Source organism: Haemaphysalis longicornis, unplaced genomic scaffold (assembly GCF_048455015.1).
Source record: "Haemaphysalis longicornis isolate Haplotype H1 unplaced genomic scaffold, Haemaphysalis longicornis Haplotype H1 scaffold_1, whole genome shotgun sequence".
NCBI classification, from domain to species: domain Eukaryota; kingdom Metazoa; phylum Arthropoda; class Arachnida; order Ixodida; family Ixodidae; genus Haemaphysalis; species Haemaphysalis longicornis.
This window is the reverse complement of record NW_027526203.1, coordinates 112,659,230-112,681,489: the sequence shown is the minus strand read 5'-3', so window position 1 is coordinate 112,681,489 and position 22,260 is coordinate 112,659,230. Positions and strand designations below refer to the sequence as shown.

Here is a 22,260-nt window from a genome sequence, read left to right as displayed (position 1 = left end):
GCCTATTTCTACAAGTATCTTGTGTTCAGGGTCGGCAGTATCTTGGAAATGAATAATGAGATATTTCTTCGAACTTGGCAATCTTTCAAACGTTCCTAACTTGTATTCTGTCAACGTGGCACCTTTCAGGAGCAACGTAAATATTTGTCTGCTATTGGCGCTTCCGAGGCATATTGCTTCCATTTTCCTACGCCACTCACCGCAGGCTCTGGCAACTTTCGTTTCCAGAGTTGATTAGCCAGCACGTGGGGCGTTCCAGCGTGTGTGCCTGCTTTGCCGGAGTGATTCGAGGCGAGACAAAGAAACGTATAGCTCTCCCGGAATGGCGAGCAACCAACTAATGGAAAAGTCATTTACAGAACTCGGAAAACACTTATGGCGCCCGTCAAATGTCGACAACTGTTCCGGCTCAAAGGCACAAAAGCGAGAGAAAAAAAAAGGGTCCGGGCGAGAAAAAGCCGCCTCGGTCGCAACTGCGCTCGCGAGAAGATGTCGCTGGCGGCAGTGGTGATGATGACCCGTTGCACCGCGACGCGTGTTGTTGCTGCTCGCTGCTGCGTCGGGCTCCTCCTCTGCCCACCATCTCTTGATCTTGATGGATGGCGGCGGCCGCCCGCAGATTGCCGAGACTGCATCTCGCGTTCTGCTCGTGTGCGAGGCGGCTCGTTGCTGTAAATGAGCCGCGCTAACAGCGACCTGCGCCACGCCGCGGGGTGACGAGGCGGCTTGTCGTGATAATATTGTTCTTTTCCCAGGACAATCAGTGTTAGCCATCAGCGCAGTAATTATATCTCGATGGGGTTTCGCGCTTCAACGCTTCTCCTACACAGTCGAACTGCACCGTCTGCGGCCGTAAGGCACGTGGAGTGGGTGGTTAACGCATTAATTCTGGCGACCGCGGTACGCGCTCTTCTCTATGCCACGGCATACCTTAGCGCAGGCTGATGGGTAGGCTTGGCGCCACGGAGCTTCCGAGTTGTCACTCGATTCTTCCCTCAAACCTGGTAATGTTATGCCACCCATCCCTGCGACCGCGGTACATTCTTCGGGACGCACAGCGTAGGCGTCCACGTTTGGGCTAATGTGTACGAGCCCGCCAGCAATCCCTTCGGTAGGGGTAAAACGTTGCTGCTGGCGAAGGTGATTTTTCACCAGAAGGGAACAGCGTGGATTTGGTTCGAAGAGCGTATGAACAAACTGTCGAGCACCGCCATTTCAGATAAAACCTGCCACATCATCAATCAATCAATCAATCAATCAATCAATCAATCAATCAATCAATCAATCAATCAATCAATCAATCAATCAATCAATCAATCAATCAATCAATCAATCAATCAAGAGCTTTATTATCACAAGACAGGAAAAAGGTTTACAGACTATTTGGACCGATAGCCAGGAGGCTAGTTTCCGGTCCAATACAAAAATACACATACAAATGAGTCGCAGGTATCCACCAAGTTTCGAAGATAAAGAAAATGAACAAAATAGGCAAAGAATAAATGAAACACAAAACAGTATAAACATCCACCATAATCACAATCGCATCATTAAACTACATTCTGTTTATCCAAATAAAACATCTTGCAAGACAATTTGAAGTTCCTCGCAGTTTTCACCTGAATAGGTACATCGTTCCACACTTTGGCACCGTAGAATTCAATAAGCCTTTCGCCATAAACGTTATGACACATTGGCAAGTTGAAGTTGGCGTTGGATGCTTGCCTAGTGCTCCGAACAGGGATAGAAAAACGTGCTAAGGGTACAGGAAAGTTATGGTTTATAATTGTGTTTACTAAAAGAGATATTTTGTATTCCCGAATAGTTGAAAAAGAAAGTACACGAAATTCCTTAAAAATTGTATTTACAGGACGGTTGAATGCAGAAAATGATATTATTCTTAGTGCTCGTCGTTGTAATCGATATAACGGCGTAAAAAATGTTTCATAGGTAAGCCCCCAGGCTTCCGTACAATAAATAATGTGGCACTGAAATAAAGTGAAGTATAAAGATCGTAACATACTACATGGGAAGAAAGACCGCGCTTTGGTTAACGTGAAACAACTAAACGCAAGTTTTTTACACACCTTTTGTATTTGTTCTTTCCAATGTAGGTGTGAATCAAAGACAACACCCAGATATTTGAAGGAAGTTACATTCTCAATTGGTTTGTCGTTTATATACACACTAAAAGAACTATTATCAATTACTTTTCTCCTCGAGTGAAAGATGACACATTTAGTTTTGTCGGTGTTTATGGTTAACTTACTTTTCAAAAACCATGAGTAGATACTGTCCATTTCAGCTAGTATGGTATCTTGCATTTCAGATAGAGAATCACCGCAAAATATAATTGCGGTGTCATCCGCATACATTAGTATTTTGGAGTTCTGTATTGCGAGTGGGAGATCATTTACATACAAGGAAAATAAAATAGGACCTAAAACTGATCCTTGCGGAACACCACATGTTAAGTCACTGTATGAAGAATGGTGATTATCGATTACCACTTTCTGTTTTCTAGATGAAAGATAGCTCGCAAAGAATTTAAGGGAGTTGCCAATTATACCATATTTTTCCAGTTTATTTATTAGAATTGAATGATTAACCGAGTCAAAAGCTTTCTTAATGTCCAAAAACACTCCTATTGCCAACTGATTTTTGTGAAGAGCGCTGTTTATAACTTGAGCAAGTGTTACAACGGCCGAGGAAGTAGTCCTGTTGGGAACAAACCCATGCTGCTGCGGGCAAATTACTTGATTTTCCTGGAGATATTTTTTAAGCTGTATAGATATTAATTTCTCGAAAATGGTATTAATTACGCTTAACACAGATATTGGTCTGTAACTATTTGGATTGTTCGGATCTCCAGTCTTATAAACTGGAACAACTCGTGCAATTTTAAGTACATTTGGATAAGAACCGGAGTTAATTGCATGATTAATTATATGATGAAGGGGAACCGACAGAATGTCAATGTTTTGTTTCACTACTTTCGCTTGTATTGCGTCATAACCGACAGCTTTATTCTCCGATAGCTGGTTTACGATATTTATTATATCTCCCTGCGTTACTGTATTAATATTGAAAACATTATTGGTCATTGGAAAATCTTCAGCTTCGTCTGCGATAGGTCCGTTGCTATCAATTTTACCTATGTTGGTGAAATAGGTATTGAAATAATTACAGACATCAGTAGAGGGGTTGTCGGGTGCAATAGTATCTTTCCGGCTCGTTCCGATAACATCATTTACAATTCTCCAGACCTTCCTATTATCACCCCCTTGACGAGCGATAAGATCTGTGTAATATTGTTTTTTTGACTTCCTCATCATTGCGACCGACTTATTCCGGTAATACTTAAATTGACTATGGTAGTAGTCATTTGTTTTATTATTCTTCCATCTTCGGTAATATGAATCCTTTTTTTTTTTTTGAGCACGTCAAGTATAGCAGTACTCAACCAAGGACAAATTGCTTGTTGGTAATTATGTCGGGAACACTGACGCGTTGATTGTTCAATTGCCCTTGTAATGCTTTGCACAAAGGTTTCACATTCTATCTGTACGTCCTCATCATACATGTCTTCAAAAGAGACAGAATTCAGTAACGTTCTTACGAGATCATAATCTACTCGAGTTTTCCGTTTCACGGGAACATCAGACACGGAATTCTGGTATTTTTGGGGCAAAAACACAAACGTTGGGCAATGGTCAGCGATAGCAACATCCCATACACCAGCAGATACATTCATATCAATGTTGCATAGTATGTGATCAATTAAAGTGGCCGAGTTATTGGTTATTCGTGTAGGTTCTGCGATAACATTTTGGACGTGAAATGAAGGTAGCAAATATGTATAATCGGGGCAATCATCCTTTGACAAATCAATATTAAAATCACCACAAATAATTAAAGAATCATTCGATGTTGTAGTAGATAACAAAATACTTTCCATGGCCGAAATGAAATCGCTTTTGCTTGAGTTTGGAGGACGGTAGATAACACCGACAGTGATACCGCCTTTGATGCGAACAAAAAGGGATTCAATTGCGTCTTTAGTAAACGTGCATTCGTTGAGATAGTAGCTATCTACATTCCGTCTTAGAAACAGCGCTACGCCCCCTCCACGTGCCGAACATTTTCTAGGTTGGGAATGCATATAGTAACCGGGAATTTCTGCTGTCTCGCCCTCTCTAAGCCAAGTTTCCGTAACCGCGATTATATCGAAGCTGAACGTAAATTTAGACACATAAGCAATCAAAGTGTCCAAATTCTTTCGTATGCTACGTACGTTACAGTGCAAAACGGTCAGATAACCATGCTCAAGTCGCATATGTTCAATTTGAGCTGTGGTGTAAGCCATATTCCGACTTTCACTTCGTATCAGTTGAATGGTTCTTATACCACTTGAGCAAGATCATCCATGCATGAAATGTGAACGGCCCTGGAGTTATCCGTTCTGCGCATCAGGATTTTTCCATCTGCCACCCACGTGAACTTCCAATTTTTATCGCGTTTCGCCTTCAGAGCACACCCTAGAAGAACCTTTTTTGCAGGACAGAGATGCTCATTTATATATATTGGTTCTGTTCCAGGGAGACCCAAGTTGGATGTGTTCAACCGTAATTTTTTTGCTTCCTTTAGTATTTTGTCCCTTGCTGCACGTGATGTAAATTTGACAATGATGTTGGATTTAGTTTTATCTTTGGTAGGCACACGATGAACAACATCAATATCCGATTCTTTGACCGGAACCTTGAGACAGGCGGAGATGGCTGTAGTTGTGGCCAGAAGATCCTCATTCTGAACTTCCGGTATTCCCTTTATCTCCAGGTTTTCCCGGCGGCTGTATTGCTGCAGATCAATGAGCTCCTTCTTCGTTTCGTTCAGCTCTTTCATGAGGCGGCTGGTTTCTATCCTCACCGCCTGCTGTTCTGCCCTAGCATCAGCAAGTTCGTTCCTGACGTCTGTAATTTCGGTTTTGAATTCCTCAAACATCTTGTTAATGAAATCCATGCCTTTTTTCACAGCGCCAAGTTCAGTTTCAAAAACCTTAGTAAGATCTGCTTTTAATTCGCCCTGACCTTTTTGAAACTTCTCAGCCATGTCCGCGAGTGCCTTACAAAGCTCTTTAATCGTGGAGGGTTGTCTGTCGCCCATTTCTAGCACACACTTGGAGCAGTCCAGTAGCCAATGTATAACTTAATGGCTGCGATAGCCTTTGCACGTACCTGCGAAAAAAATGCAGTGGTTTTAGTAGCGATTCCGCCCAGCGGCTGCCTGGACTGCTCCGATGTGATGGCCCTTCCTGGTCAGCAAGCCCTTATGTAGCCGTTCATGCCGTGACGTCCGTGTCTCTCTGGCTGCGCAGGCGCTGTCGTCGCTCGGATGCCGATTTCTCTGCTGCCGGCACGTTTGCGATGCTACGATGAAGGGGCCATGACTGTTCAAAGGCTGTGCCGCTGAAGATTCCGGCTGCGAAAAAAATGCAGTGGTTTTAGTAGCGATTCAGCCCAGCGGCTGCCTGGACTGCTCCGATGTGATCTAATCAGTGATCATAATCAGTGCTGCCACGCTGTATAACTGGGATCGTATCCAATCTCGGGGTCTGACGAAGAGCTGTATAATTTGCTTCAGTACACTAGTTGGGGCATTTAAACCGCTCGTAGATCACTATTAGACGAAAGGTTGGCACAGACTAACCTTTCCGTGTTGAAGCCCCCAGTTGGCCACCATATATTACCGAGAAATCGGTCAGCTGGAGTTAATGGGGAGATTCGTTCGTGACTAATACCAACGCTCTGCGCCAGGCCTGGCTTTAGAGCAATGCTGCATAAAGTCCCTGCCTGTCAGTTCAGGGCCGCACTCCGAGCTGGACCAAGTTTCTGAAAAATAATTTGACATCCACCTGAAGTGTAGCCATACCGATACAACAGAAAGCTGCAGTTTCTAAAAGGAAACTTCGAAGTTGGAGAAAAATTTGCCCAGGTGCGCTATGTCTGTGTTCTTTAAATGTTCTCGTCAATGGGAAACAATGACACCGGGGTAAAATTTTTGCATGCGGTGAATTTAGCTGGCCGTTATAGGCTCATTATTTCTTCAGCCCTGTGTGAACAACCGCCATAAGAGTGCAGGAGAACCAAATAGCCAGGTTTTCATTTGTATCTAGTTGTGCAGGAATTGTCCGTTATTGCGGTGTGGGAGTGATGAACACTATTGGACGTTTTCCCAAACGCATCAGATACGGAAAATGGAACTATTGTTGAAGGCGGAACCGTATCTTTCAGCTGCAGAGCGGCACATGTCGCAATGCACGGCACGTCGCAGTCCACACAGTAATATATCGTGGGTAAAAGTTGCATGGGTCTCCCCCCCCCCCCTAATTAATCTCAATTTGTAATCACCTTCTTGCCGGGGCGTCTGGTATAATTTAACAGCGTACTTACATTTTAGCACGGAAATACATGAGAATTATGCACAAAAAGTTCTTACAGAGAATCTGCATAGTCATGAAGGCCTGAGTTAGCACATCTTAGAAGAACGCAGCGAGGTCTATAGGGGACAAGCCACACAGCAAGGGATCAAGCGCACATATGATTATTAAATTTATCTTATACTGTACAGATTGACCTGAACGAGCACTAGCGCTGTGTGTGCCTTTGTTACTGTTCGAATTTGTCGAAACATTACCACTTGCTTATGATGGGGAAATAATTACATCCTCTTCAAAGAATTGCGAAAGGTTGTGAAAGAATTCTAACAGAATTGTGTACCAGGATTGTGGCTTGGGTTTGGGCCAGTAAAGCCCGGTTTGCTAGACGTTATACTTCATCGGGGTGCCACGAAGGCGGTAGCGACTGATCAATTGGTGAGACTATTATATGAAAGGGTTGCTGTCCGCATATGCGATGACATAGTAACTGGGGTACAAGAGGTAATATGATAAGCTGCTTTCCGTTAATGAGGCCAAGCTTTCCCACGAACAGTTTTCATGCCTTCAAGAGAAGTGTGCGAAGAGGACTGAAGTTGGAGCCGCTTGTTTAAAGTGACCAAGAAGAAAAAATACAACTTAGTTTAATTTGACAGAACTAACCTTTCGTAACTCACTGAGCTTGGTTCCAATCACTAAAAACGTTTGCTAACAGAAGAAAACAACCATAAATATTCAAACACTTTCAAATTTCGTGCGTGAGTGACTTAATATGGGCCAGCATTTGAAACATAGTTTTCAGTGTGTTATCTGAGTGCTAGCATTCAAGTCATACCATCAAGCGCTACTAGAGGCCTCACTAGGACCGCTCAGTAATGTTTCTCGGTGACGTTACAGAGAAATCGCGGGAAAGTGGCCGGGGAGGAGAGACTGCTTCGTCTGCTTTATCCTATTATCTTTCCCTATTATTTCTATCCATATTATTTTTTTAATTTGTGATAAAATTTCTACAATTGTTATCGGGGCATAGTGCTCTTTCTAATGAAGGAAACTTGAATAGAGGCAAGCCCCTTCGGGCTGGGGCTGTTGGCGTCTCTTGTCGTCGTCGTCGTCGTCTCATGTAGTCATGGTACTAAATCACCGGGACAATTGTTTACACATCGCGCAAGAACGTAACGCGTACTAAAAAAAACTCCCCCCACCTCCCCGAAGGGGATTGTGCGGAAATGCGAATGCATTGGGTGCACCGATGAGTGCGCTGCGGCAAGCAGTCACGGAGAGAGGCGCGCGCTCCACTGCATTTATATATATATTTCCGAGCGCAGCGAGCGGAGAAAGGGTACGCGGAGAGGAGAGAGAGACCCGCGCAACACGCCCGCCCCGCGCGCGAGCTCTCTCCGCCGAGCTCCGCGATGCGAGCGCCCTCACAAGCCCGAGCGCGCTCCTCCTCTCTACTCACTCTCCGCTATTCCGCCGGAGCTCCGCGATGCGAGCGCCCTCACACGCCGAGCGCGCTCCTCCTCTCCCCTTGCCCTCCGCTACTCCCGCCCGAGCTACCACCTGCTCCGGTTGCTAGGCGCGCCACAGCTGTTGCTAGGCGCACGCCGGCCAACGCACGACAACCCCCGACTAAGAAATGCATTCGCATTTAAGCGCGCGAGCTCTCTCCGCCGAGCTCCGCGATGCGAGCGCCCTCACAAGCCCGAGCGCGCTCCTCCTCTCCACTCACTCTCCGCTACCCCGCCCGAGCTCCGCGATGCGAGCGCCCTCACACGCCGTGCGCGCTCCTCCTCTCCCCTTGCCCTCCGCTACTCCCGCCCGAGCTACCACCTGCTCCGGTTGCTAGGCGCGCCACGCGCCACAGCTGTTGCTAGGCGCACGTCGGCCAACGCACGACAACCCCCGACTAAGAAATGCATTCGCATTTAAAACACACCGGGACACTCGTTTACGATTCGCGCCGGAACACTTCGTAACGCGTAGCAAAAAAACACCGGGACACCCGTTTACGCCTCGTGCTATAACGCTTCGTAACGCGCACTAAAAAATACCTGGACACTCGTTTACATCTCGCTCTAGAACGCCTCGGGTTTCAAAGACACGAGACTTTAACAGCAAAGCTGTACACCTCCGCACCCCAACGGTTTCATCTCCCCTCCCCAGGTTTCACGCTACTGGAGATGCCCCGGGATTTTTTTGTCTTCATGACCCCTTTAAGCATGCGCCAAAACGTTATGGAATGCATCAACGAAAAATTAAAGGGCATGTCTTTATGCACAAGAACAACTCAGCATCAATAAGAAACTCTTTCGGCTTAACAGTGTGTTTGAAATAAAAATCTGTGTTAACCGCCGTGGTGGCTCAGTGGCTTAGGTGTTGTGCTGCTCAGCCGAAGAAGCGCGTTCGATCCTGTCCGCGGTGCCTGCTTTTCTTATGGAAGCGAGAACGCGCTCGTGTCGAGATTTCAGCGCACGTTGAAGATCCCCTTATGGTCAAAATTACTCCGGAGCTTTCAACTACGGGGGGCCTCAGCCTACGTGTCCTTTCGGCTCGTTAAACACCTAAAATTTAGGATTTCAATTTGAAACTGACTGCTGAATAACTAGTACCACATAAAAGATGTTAGATATACTACTTTTTCAGAAACCCTTTGTTTCCAACGCAAAAGCGCCGATCACAAGCACTGGTCCACATCAGCATCGCACAATCACTTAGGGACGTTCTGCAGTGCATAACTCGTATTATATTGTCTCTCCTCGGTGCTTGGAGCAACCCTCAAGCTTTGGGCAAGAGCAAGGAAGTGACGAAAAAGCGATAGAAGACAACCACGAGCAAGAAGATACCAGCACGATGAACATAGAGGAGTAATGGATTGAAACAGTCATTCAACGCAAAAATTTGGGCTAGTTTGTGATACGACTTCGACATGGTAAAAAGCGCACTAGACGGGGACAGAAGAAACGATAGTGACACGGGACGAGCGCTAAACATCAACTGAGGCTTTATTGACAAGGAAGGCTATATACATACAAACACATGCGCTGAAACACTACAAAGATACGTAAGGCGCAGCTTTCACAAAAAATGTGATTGACGCTATAGATAGGCTTTTTTATGTGTGCAAAGCCAGCGACGCAGTGCTTACACATTCGTCATTTTCCTTGATAATACAGAACGCCTCGAAGATTTCTCTTTATAGTTGCGTACTAAAGCTGCGCAGGACGCGTGTTCCCTGAAAGTCAGGCGTGCAAGAGCACCGGCGGCAGTGATCTGCCAAATGTCCACCCCTCGCCAATGAGTTTACGGCAGCGCGGCGATCTCTCAATCTTTCATTAATGCAGCGTCCAGTCTGTCCGACGTAGCATTTTCCACAATCTAGTGGAATCCTGTACACCACACCTACTTTACATTCCACGAAGCGTGTGGTGGGCTTAGGTGTGCAGCCAGCCTTCCCAGCTTCGTTGTTCACGGCTTTCCACATACGTGCAAGCTTGCGTGGCGCCGAAAAAACAACCTGAGTGCCACACCTTCTCGCCCCTTTTTTGGGCCGGTGGGACAGGTTGTGCGGGTATGGCGCGACCACAGGCCGCGCCTTCTGGCGTTCAGGTTGATACACCCTGGCTCCCTGAATTTACATCTTTGATCAAGCTTACAGCTATGGAAGCCAGCAATTCTGCAGGAAACACCGCCCGGGGCACCTTCAGCAATCTTGGTGACGGTATTGCGATTCCGCGGGCCCCGAGCCCCCAAACATAAGCTGGAAGCAACCGTGGCGATGTGTTGTAAGGTGAAGGGTAGAAACCACAAACTGTGGCCGTCGGAGCCCAGGTCAACCTCCGGTGGATGGGCTCCCTGTCTGTTTACCAGGCAGGGAGCTCCGGGACCTCTTCAGCTGTCATGGTAAAGCTGACGAAGGAAGTACCGCCGTCCCCTGCTTTATACTCTAGCGCATGGTATTTTCTCAAACCCCCCCTCTAATGATCAGCCTCCCAAAAGAGGCCGCACCGAAGTACTTGCTAAAGAGAAGGCAGAGTATTTCTATAAATATCTTGTAGTTCATTCCACAGGGGACACCCCTGTTGGCAAGAAGTCAGCCATTCTTTTGGCCAAATGCATTGAGTCTTTTGTCGGTTCAGACTATGATGCTAAGAAGCTTTCATCCACTGACCTATTTGTTAAAGTAAAAAGAGAAAATCAAAGCGAAAACCTCCTGAAACAGACCACGTTGGCTGACCTGTCTGTTACTGTGACTCCACACAGAACCCTCAACTCCTCTCAACGCCTAATCTCAGAAAAGGACTTACAGTCTGAGACAGAGGTGGAACTTCTTCAGGCACATCAACCTCAAGGAGTAACTTCTGTCAAACGAATTGTAATCCGTAGAGCAAATGAAGAAATCCAAACAAAGCATCTTGTCCTAACATTTGATTTCACAACCGCACCCGAAAAGGTCAAAGTGGGCTTCGTAAGCTGCAATGTACGACCATATGTCCCTAATCCGAGGCGATGCTTTAAATGCCAACGATACGGCCATGGAACTCTATCATGTCGAGGAAAGCTGATGTTCAGACTGACCATTCGTCGGATGACTGTCGAAACAGCACAGTGAAATGCCCGAATTGCAGTTGCCCACACGCTGCTTATTCGCGAACCAGACCGAAATTCAAAGCAGAAAAAGAAATTCTACAAATGAAAGTAACAGAAAACATCACCTTTGCCGAGGCACGCCAAAAGCACAGGCTGCTTTCGGTCACATCTTATGCAGACGCTGCCCGCCGGGGGCTGGGGCGGCGTTTGGTCAGTACAGCGACACAGTGCAGCCTTGTTGCTTATGTGTTGCTGTCCCAGCCCCCAGCTGAGCAGTTACCTACTACCTCTACAACACCTGTAGAGGCTGCGGGGGCCCCGTCTCTTGCCGGACTGCCTTCGGTAGTCCAGCGTTGTCAGGAAGCGCCCAGTGTGGCGACTGCAGCGTATGTGGCGATTGTGATCGCCGCTGGGAGCTCTGCCGCCCTGACTGTTTCCTCTCCACCGCCCCTAGGGACACCTGAGGGCGCGGAGGAGATGGAGACGCGAGGACCCACAGCAGCGCCCATCCAAGCTCCACCTCCTACCCCTGCCGCGGCGCAGGCAAAGAACACCCGAAAGAGTACCAAAGGTGCCCAGTCCGCTGGGCACCCCCTTGCCTTTAGATGACGACATGGACGTCGAGCCCTTCCGGCTTTCATCGCAGCGGAAGGAACGGGCTGCGACGTCCAGGTCAGTAGAGGAGGTCAAAAAACCCCTTCTAAGAGTCCAAGCCCCGAAAGACCTTAGATAAATAGTCACACTCCCGTAGCTCTGAAGATTTAATAATGGGAAAAGAAAACATTGTGCAGTGAAACTCCAGAGGCCTTACGAATAAGATTGAACAGGTGTACGAGATTCCAAATCAGCCAAGTGTAATTTCTGTACAAGAAACACATTTAAATTCCAAACACACAAATTTCTTAAATAGTTACATGGTCTTCAGAAAGGACAGGGATGGCTGCACGCACTCTTCTAGGGGTGTAGCCATAATTGCCCGGAAATCCATAGCATGCCACCCTGTCACTTTGAACACTGTCCTTGAGGCTGTGGCAATTCGCACAATAATATTCAATAGATTGATAACGGTATGCTCCATATACATTCCTCCTGATCATGCACTTTCGAGCCATAACTTCGAGGCGCTGGTCGACCAGCTGCCCGAACCATACATCCTCACAGGCGACCTTAATGGACACAATTCTCTTTGGGGCTCTTCTCGCACGGATGCCCGAGGTCGCCTGATAGAGAAATTCCTTACATCTTCAGGAGCATACCTCTGCAACAAAAATAAGCCCACATACGTTAATATAGGACGCAACACACACTCATATCTTGACTTGGCTATTGGCTCCGCAGTTCTCTTTCCTCTTCTCGAGTGGGGTGTGGGCACTGACCCATATGGTAGTGACCACTTCGCCACCTCACTTACATATATAGGTAAATGCCCATGCAGTCCATCTTCCAAGAACAGGTTCAATGAAGCAAGAGCTGACTGGAATACATTTACAGAGTCATCCCAACTACACCACACATCCATTGTATACCTACACGTTGAAAAAGCTACCCAACTCCTCACGGCGCACATCCTCGACACCGCCGAAAAGTCCATTCCCCACGCCTCTGGTGCCCCGCGCAACCAGAGGAGGCCGTGGTGGAATGAGGACTGTAGGCGGTCGCGAGAGGTTCAGAACAAGGCGTGGGGTATCCTTCGTCAGTACCCCACGTCGGGTAACCTCGTTTTGTTCAAACGGGCCGAGGCGTTCGGAAAACGTGTGCCCCGTGAGGCAAAACCAGAGAGTTGGCACACGTTCTTGACATCCATTAATTCACACACGGACACACACAAAGTCTGGACACGAATACGAACACTCAAAGGACAACAAACACACAGCCTGCCCCTTGTAAGAACTACAGGGGACACACTCGTAGACCATGCTAACACACTCAGACAACACTTCCAACACGTGTCCAGCTCAGCACATTAAACTAACACTTTCATGCAACACAAAACATGTGCAGAGAAAAAGCCCTTACATGACAAAGACAAATCAAAAACTTCTTAAAACTCTGAATTCACACTCTATGAATTGAGGGCTGCCCTGAGCACGTGCAAACCTTACGTGCAAACCACCTTGTTTTGGAATTCCCTGCCAACTAACGTTAAACTCTCTTCGTCGTTGCATGTATTTAAAAAAGGTCTTGAATTTTTTCTACAGCCGTAACCACATTGTCTCTTGTAATTGTCAATATGCAACTACCTGTCTTCTGTTACCCTTGACTATGTGTTAATTTTGTTGATTTATTTGATCTACTGCCAATATTTCATGTACCATTGACTAAGCGCTTACTCACAGGAGGTCCCCTTTCAGCCCTTGGCTCTGGGACCTCATTCTGTATTGTCACTCATGTATACATAATCAACGAACAAATAAACTCTTTTTCTGATTCTGATTCTGATTCTGATTCTGAAACCTTCAGCTCCAGGCGCAGATAAAATTACATATACCATGATACAACACCTATACCTAGACACTTTTCAGACACTTCTACACCTATACAACAAAATATGGCTTTCGGAGCAGCTTCCAAGGTCCAAGGCCAGCTTCGAAGGCAGCGTCCAAGGTCCCTGCCAAGACCATTGTAGTGGCCTTCTTTAAGGAAGGGAAGAACCCATCCTCTCCCGCTAGTTATCGACCCATTGCTCTGACCAGCTGTCTGTGCAAGCTTCTCGGGAAGATGATCAACAGGAGACTCATGTACTTCTTAGAGTACAATGGTCTTCTCGAGAGCTGCCAGGCTGGCTTCAGGGCGGGGAGATTCACCAATGATCAGTTGGTTGCTTTGGAGTCCTACATAAAAGATGCCTACGTCCATGGCCAATACTGCATGACAGTATTTTTTTATATTGAAAAGGCATACGATACCGCATGGCGCTACGGCGTTCTCAAAGACCTCAAATCCTTCGGTATATAAGGTAACATGCTGAACGCTCTTTCCAGTTACCTGACCGTACGGACATTTCGGGTCAGAGTCGGTTCGACACTTTCAAACGTTCACGTGCAGGAAAATGGTGTGCCTCAAGGTGGCGTTTTGAGCTGGACCTTGTTTATAGTAAAGATGAACTCTCTCCGAAAGGCACTGCCACCAACCATCTTCTGCTTGATGTATCGCGTGGGCGTTGCGACACGCCCTGACTGTCTGAACTTCCCAGAAGATTCTACATCCGGAAGGCTTCCGCCCGCCTTTGAAGAGGCGAAGCAATCTGTCAACCAAGACCTCCAACTCGTGGCCGTCCAGTGGGTCATCGTGGCGTTGGCCAGGCAGGAGTCTTCACAGCCCGGTAACGGGCGGGGGCCTCTAACCCTGGTGGCGACAGGGAGGACGACACTGGCCAAGTCTGAAGTCTTAACTTGGACTTCAACTGCAGGCACAATAAACGTTTTTCCAATCCAATCCAATCGTGCTTGGCGTGTATAGATGACGTTCAAATATCTTTCAAATCATGTAACATATCCATTTGTGAACGTCAGGTCCGGCTTGGGGTAAACAAACTTTCTCACTGGGCAGAAGAAAATGGATTTAAACTTAATCCTTCTAAAAGTACCTGCGTTGTATTCTCAAAAAGGCGGGACATCCTGCCTGATCCTTACGTAAAACCCAATGGTGATTCAATTCCAGTAAAAAAGAACACAAGTTTTTTGGGTGTGGTGTTGTATGAGAAACTCACATTCATCCCTCACATAAAACGACTCAACCAAAAATGCCTAAAAACAATGAATATTCTGAAAGTCCTATCTCACCAATCATACGGTGTAGACAAACAACTGTAGGAGCGTTTGTAACTGGGCTAGGTGGTTCATTGCATGAAATTGAACAGCCCAGGGACGGGACTAAGAGTAGAGGCGACAAACGCGGGCGCTGTGTTTGTCGCCCGTGTTTGTCGCCTCTACTCTTAGTCCCGTCCCTGCGCTGCTCAATTTCATGCATTTAGACAAACAACTTGTGCTTCGCCTTTATGCCGCGTTGGTAATGTCACGGTTGGACTACGGAAGTGTTGTGTATGGGTCAGCCACAAAAACAGCACTTAAAATGCTCGACCCAGTGTTTTACTTTGGGCTTCGCCTATCTTGTGGGGCATTCCGTACGAGTCCTGTCAACAGTCTTTAAGCAGAGTGCGACAAATGGTGCTTAGCGTACCAGCGAACTTCTGTTGACCTTCTATATGCCTCCAAAATCTCATCAATAAATAACCATCCCTTTAAAACGGTTTTAATGATACATCCACAACTAAACTCTTTTTAAACCACCCATCAATTTCCTTTCCCTTCTCGCAGATAGTAAGGAACGAGGTGACTATTCATGAGGTCTCCTTTTTAGACACATTCAAATCATCTCACACTGATCTTGTAGCACCATGGCATCTTCGTCCTGTGTTATGTTACCTGTCTTTCGTACGATACAATAACAACAAGACGCCAAGAAGTGGGATTTTGCAGCATTTCATGTATCTGCAGGATAAATACAGGTCTGCCGAGTTTTTCAGTGATGCATCTAAAACGTTCACTTCGGTGTCTTGTGCTGCGCATGGACCCAATTTTGAAGCATGTAGAACCATGAATGTTATTACAAGTATTCTTACTGGAGAAGCATACGCCATTTTTCTGGTTGTAAGTCACATAGTTGAACATCATATTCCTAAATCCGCCATCTATACAGATTCACTGAGCGTCGTCGGTGCATTGTCATCAGGAAAGTGATCGAAAAACCAAGTTTAATCTTGTCCTCAAATCATTTATGCTAGCGTATTCGTCAAACCTTGGGGTGACTGTGTGTTGGGTGCGAGGCCACTCTGGCATTGGCGGATATGAAGTGGCGGATGAAATGCCCGCCAACGCTGCACTTCGAAACACAGTAGACATAACCACAGTACCTTACACAGACCTCAAACCACGCATCAGACAACTCCGTAAAACTTGGCAAGCAGATTGGAGCGAACAGACGACAACAAACTACACGTAATAAAACCACACTTGGGAGAATACACTATTGACTCACACAACAGACACATTGAGTACGGATAGGCCATACGCATGTAACGCACTCGCACCTGCTCACGGGATCTCCAAGATCCCTATGTAGCAGGTGTGGGGAGGGCCTATCCATGATGCACATCCTCATTGAATGCAAGGCACTCGACATTACCTGATGCAAACACTTCAGAGAACTCTACAGACAACATATTCCATTACATCCCTCATACTTCTTAGGAGGCGATGCCATGTTTTCTGTCCAGCGCACCTTCAAGTTTCTTCCAGAACTTCACTTCTTGCAGCTCATCTCATACCACCCAGTTTTACCCCTGGTCCTATACACCAGCCACCTTATTTATCTTTTAACCACCCTTGGTCTTCATCCTGGCCCTTCACACCAGCCATTCTCATAGTATTTAATTGATTTTATTCGTGTTCCCGCTAACCAGTTTTAGTTGTCCCCTATTCATCAAACCACTTTCTTGGCGCTCTTTGCCCTAGCTGGCCTTGCGCCATTAACATCCAAACATCATGATCAATTCTGCAGGAAAACCGGCATTGCGCAGGCGTCGAGCTTGGGGCTGAAGGCTACATGAAACTTGGTGGGAACAGGACTTTTTGACAGCAGCGCGCATGCAGTTTTTGGCGATACCCCTTTTCACAATCTTGGAATGGGCCGAATCGTAGTTAAGGACTGGTTTTTCGGACCGGAGATGGTATTTCCACCACGCCTGACCATCATGAAAAAGGATGCTTAAATCGAGGAACTGAAGGCATCCCTCTTCAGACAACTCAAAGGTGAATTTGAACCCTTTGCCACATGAATTAAAAATGCCTAGAACTTGGTTCACGAGTTCAGCCGAATCCTCAGCACACACATCCTTCAAAAGAACCAGGTAGTCTTCTACATACCTAAAGACGTTTAGAACCTTAGCACCACAGCCTGTGTCAGGGCACGTGTGAATACGCGTCAGAGAGCACCGCGCAGCCGTAAACTCATTGACGGGGGTGAACATTTGGCAGATCACTGCCGGCGGTGGTCTTGCACGCCTGAATTTCAGGAAACACGCGTCCTGTGCAGCTTTAGGACACAACTACAAAGAGAAATCTTCGAGGCGTTCTGTATTATCAAGGAAAATGACGAATGCGTAAGCACTCCGCCGCTGGCTTTGCACACGAAAGAAAAAGCCTATCTACAGCGTCAATCACATTTTCTGGGAAAGCTGCGCCTTACGTATCTTTTTAGTGTTTCTGCGCATTTCGGTTTATTTATAGAGCCTTTCTTGCCAATAAAGCCTCAGTTGATGTTTAGCGCTCGTCCCGTGTGACTGTCTTTTCTTCTGTCCCCGTCTAGTGCGCTTTTTACCATGTCGAAGATGAAATAGTCAGCCGAGCCCAGCGACGCAAACAAAAGGTGCTCAGCACTATGTTAACAGTAACCCCTACTCATTCATCGGTCGGACATAGCGCAACCACCTCTAAGCCTCAGCCACCCCCATTTCCGCAAGACGACTACAAGCTCGTGATTAGACCCAAAGAAGTTATATCTCTGACCAAATTGAACCCGGCCAAGCTAGCTGGAACCATTCTACATAAATGAAGACTTTCCTGGCGGAAGGAAGACATTCGTATTAGAGTATAAGCGACTCAACATCATCACCGTGAGCACACCTCACCAGAAGGCAGTGCGGGCCCTCAATCAAATCCGGGAGCTAACCATTGAAATGAAAACGCATCCAGTCAACATTTATGGACTGGTCCACGCCGACACGGTCAAGGGAGTGATTGATGACGTACAACTGCACTACAGCATGCAGCAAGTCCTCGACAACCTCTACTCACCGGGGCATGAGCTTTTGACGTGCCGCCACCTCGGCAATGCCGGGACTGTGGTGATCACCTTCCAAGGACTCAAGGTACCTTTTTATGTGCAATACATGGGTGTCGAAGTGAAATCCTACTTATACAGGAAGACTGTGCCAGTGTGTGGTGTGTGCCACGTGTTGGGACACCGTGCCGATGTGTTCCCGAACCCCGCCGTTCGGGCTTGTGACTCCTGAGGGGCACAGGATCTGGCACCAGCGCACGTCTGCAAGACGCAGTGTGCCTAATGCAACGGAGACCACCTGACTGCGTACAAAGGGTGCCACAAGAGGTTTTGCGAGCTTTTCTTCTTGTGCCAGAAAGCACTGGCGAAGGATCGTGAAACCCGCAGCGTGTCCGTGCAATCCAGGCCCTCGCGGAGCAGGTCTCGTGGACGCAGCTCTTCCCGTCATGCGTCCCGTGGAACATCCCGTTCCAGACCCAGATCTGCAAAGCGGAGCACATCCTACGCAGGACAGGTGAGCTGGGCAGGTATTGCTTCTCCCGCTGCTCATACCCCCCCACCTAGCCAACCCTAGTGTGCCGAGTGCACTAATATCAAGGCAGAAAATGAAAGAGTGGAGGCCGAATGCACGAAAGTTGAGGCAGAGCGGAGGAGTCTTAAGGAGGAGTTCGCTGCCCTCAAGGAAGCAATAACTACGTAGACCAACAATAAACGCAGAAAGATGGTGGTACAGAAAGATCTTCCAGTTGAACCAGAACAGCCTAAAATTGAGCCAAGGGAAGAAAACACACAAAGAGTTGAAATAATCACCAAGACAATCAAGGCGCCACTGAAACACGCTACCGCGAGTATCACAGAGCAGCTTGGCACACTAACAGCACTGGTAGATTCAATGTACACTGAATCAGGTGCCTTGCACAAAAGGATCGAGATGATTGAAAAGTCGCAGAGCAGGCCTCGAGAGAAGCGTTACGACAGACCAAACACGGAAGGTCCCCAGGAATGTTTCTCCAGTAGTAACAATGGCCCGTAACCACAAGTGGAAACAAAGAACAACAATATGGCAGTGGAACTGCAGGAGTATTAAACCTAAAGTCGGATCCCTGCAGCAGTATACAGCAACCGTCAGTATTCTACCAGAGGTAACTGCGCTCCAGGAAACCAGTGCGCCTGTGAAACTACCGGGCTACATGACTCACCGAGATCCCCAAATGAATAATTGAGCTGCACTCACCAAAAATGAACTTACAACCATACAGCATTCATTAACCCAGCATGAACAAATCTTAGTGCCGTCCGAACTGATCCCCTGAAATGTTCGTTCTCAACGTGTACTGTCGCCCCAATAGGAAAAAGGTGGAGATAAAGCAAATAATTCAAGAGGCGGTGCGAGTAGTGGCTGATAACTCGCTCATCATTGCAGGCGACTTCAACGCCACTTACCCACTGTGGGGATACGGTTACACCAATAAAATAAGCACGCAACTCAGCCTTGTCATGGGCGAAGAGGACGTCATCCTTGTCACTGACCACTTGGTCCTCACATGGATGGGTAACAGCGTCACCAGGGATACTTGCCCTAACCTCACATTAGTCAAGGCTATTAATGAGGTCAGCTTAACCAACACCAGTGACAACCTAGGGTCTGACCATGATATAATATCCACAGTCATCCTAGCTCCCGAGTAGCGAGCCCCCCTAGGTGAGGCCAGAATCACTGTTTGGCACACATTTCGTGAACGCCGGGAAGCCCAAGAATTATCTAGCGAGATTACAAGCATACAGGAATGGGACATGGGAGTACAGGAGGACATGAGATTCACGACCCAGAAAGTAAAGACCACCACGCAAGTGCCTACCGTAGATTCCAAGCTGCTTCACCTATGGGAGGCTGGAAGAGGACTGATCCGCAGATGGAAAAGACAACGCCACAAGCACGACTCGCAGCGAAGGCAATGATGTACGCAGAGCAACTGAGTCGAGAGAATTGGCTCTGCCTTTGCGACGGTCTAAATGGGAGTCTTAGCAGCTCAAAGACGTGGGGGCTGATGAGATATTTGATAGCGCGGCCAACAGCAAAGGCCAATCTCGCCGCACAATGACGATGCCCTGTTGAAAATTCCATCAACCAACCATCAAGATTCATTGCTGGCAAGGTTGATTGCGTTTGATGGTCGCCTCGGAAAGCTCCATGTACGTAAAAAACTGTAATCGAAGCTTCTGGAAGGGGACGCTGGACGTGCTGGAAGGCTTGCGAAGCAATGGCGGCAGATGTTGGCGTCACGGCAAGCTTGACTGCTGCATTGATGATGGAAAGGCATTTTCTGAATGAATGATGGCAGAAAGCCAAAACCCATATGAGAGCGAAGCGCTTGTAATAACAGAAACATAGCGGTGGCATTGACCATTTCAAGAAAATTACAAAAGCTACCTTTTTGAAAAGGTGTTGCCAAAAACTTGGCAGGCACGCTGCGCAATGACGGCAGATGTTCGCGTGACGGCAAGCTTGACTGCTGTATTGATGATGGAAATGCATTTTCAGAACGAATGCTGGCAGCAAGCCAAAATTCATTCGATACCGAAGGGCTGATATAATAACAGAAACATAGCGGTGGCATTGGGCATTTCGAGAAAAAAAAGAACAATAACTGCCTTTTGATAACGCGCTGCTGGAAACTTGGCATATTAGAGAAAAGATACTTTGATTAGCGATTCTTGTTTTTAAGCCAGAACTTGGAGGGCTGGTATCGAACTGTATGCCCTTTATTCGCCGTTTTTTGGTGTGAAGGGGGCAGTGCCGACCCTTACGTTGAAAACATGGGCAGCTTTTTTTCACTGCGACAGGGTCAAAGCGCATTCATTTTCTCTGTGCTTTCGTATAACGCGGGCTGAGTCCGCGGACAGAACCGTCCGTGGCATGGCTTAAATTGTACGCGGCAGAGTACGCGTCTAGCGCTTCGCCGATCGGCCTTAGGTGTTAATCAGCTGCCCTGAGACAGATCCAGCCACAGTATTGTTACACAACATAATTTTCATTCCGGACGCACATGCCATTTCACTCATAGCTACGTTGGCTTTCGTCGGGGAGAACGGGGATGTTCGATATCTCTGTTAGGTTGAGATAGCTGGCTACATGGCTCAAGGTGAGCCTCGTTCTGGAGACCGGTGCGTCTCAAAGAAGCGGTATGACTGCCGGAATGGGTTATATACGAGAAGCAGCAAACATAACTGACAATATTTGTGTATTCATTGACAGTTCAGTTTCAGAAGCCAAATAAATGCCGCTTGTTCGGGCACCGTTCCCGTTCGTGGCGGTGGTGCAGTCCGCCCCCTTTTAACCTGCGAAACAAGTTGCTGCGTTTCGTTCGCTCAAAGCATGATTGCCACACGAACATGACAAGCAACCTATGAAACTTTTGGATGTTTTTAAGCACTGGCTATTGTCATTATTGTCATGCATTATTGGCAATAATGCGTTATTGTCATGTCTCAATTTTTGTGGCCTATACCAAAGTGTGTCATTTTTGAAGATCGTTTGAATGGGTTTGATGTGAATGTGAGCACAACCTTAAATCTAGTGCCCTATGCTTTCTTAATTAAGACATCGCGGCCATTATTGAGGCCTAATTATATGCATGTTTTGAAGGAAAAAAATAATTGCTATGATATTGACGGTACCACTTGAAAACATGCACAGACACATCATGTCAGCTTCAAGCACTGCGTGGCAAGGAGAATTGAACCTGGTTTAATTTACAATCACCTAGAAGAGACTTCAGAAACAAAAAAATTGTTTCACTTGGATTTTTGTTCAGAAGTTCATTAAACAGCCTTTCCAGCCTCCTTTAGCAAAATTGTCGAGACAACGTTATCACCATTCAAGTCTGCGCTTTGTCACAGAATCGTGGAGGCAATAATTTGCCGTAGTAGCAAAGAGAGAGCTCATCTCGGCACCTTTTTTACGCATACATGAACTGGTCATAATGAACGGCGTGTACTTCCAAAGAGAGAATTGAGTTAGAAACTTGATCGTTGACATTGTCACTATGCTGTGATAGTCACTTCGGCCATCCTCACATCCAGGTTAATGTGGTATTTTAACGCTCTCATATTCTCACTCGTAGTGTGAAGAGCACCTTGCTCGACACCTTAATATCGCATTTAGAACTTTGAAGGGTTAAGCCTAATGCAACTTGCTTGTTGTTTGCCACTCACTTCACTCTTAGGCAAAAAGGACTAAAAGTTCGTCCTTTGGGGGACTAACGGCCTCTGCCACAATCATTAGTCCCTTTGGGGACTAACTGCGAGGGGACGAACGGTTAGTCCCCCATCCTGGTGGTCCGTTACGATACTCCCCAAAAACGAACTGTTGAAAGTCCAGAAAAAAGAAAAAAACTTTG

At 46.9% G+C, this 22,260-nt stretch overlaps 2 protein-coding genes across 2 annotated transcripts in view; both read right to left on the bottom strand.

The window, feature by feature from the left end:
* The window catches only part of LOC144179294 (uncharacterized), a 262,947-nt gene that overhangs the window by 50,563 nt on the left and 190,124 nt on the right, over positions 1-22,260 (bottom strand). The gene's annotated exons all lie outside the window — the stretch shown is intronic.
* Positions 3,966-5,065, bottom strand: LOC144179286 (uncharacterized). Its single transcript, XM_077707585.1, has one exon. The coding sequence runs from the start codon at positions 5,017-5,019 to the stop codon at positions 4,402-4,404; it is 618 nt and encodes a 205-aa protein (XP_077563711.1). The 5' UTR covers positions 5,020-5,065; the 3' UTR covers positions 3,966-4,401.

Excerpts from the sequence above, each read along its gene's own strand:
- LOC144179286 (XM_077707585.1), bottom strand. The coding sequence starts at position 5,019 with ATGGATTTCATTAACAAGATGTTTGAGGAATTCAAAACCGAAATTACA.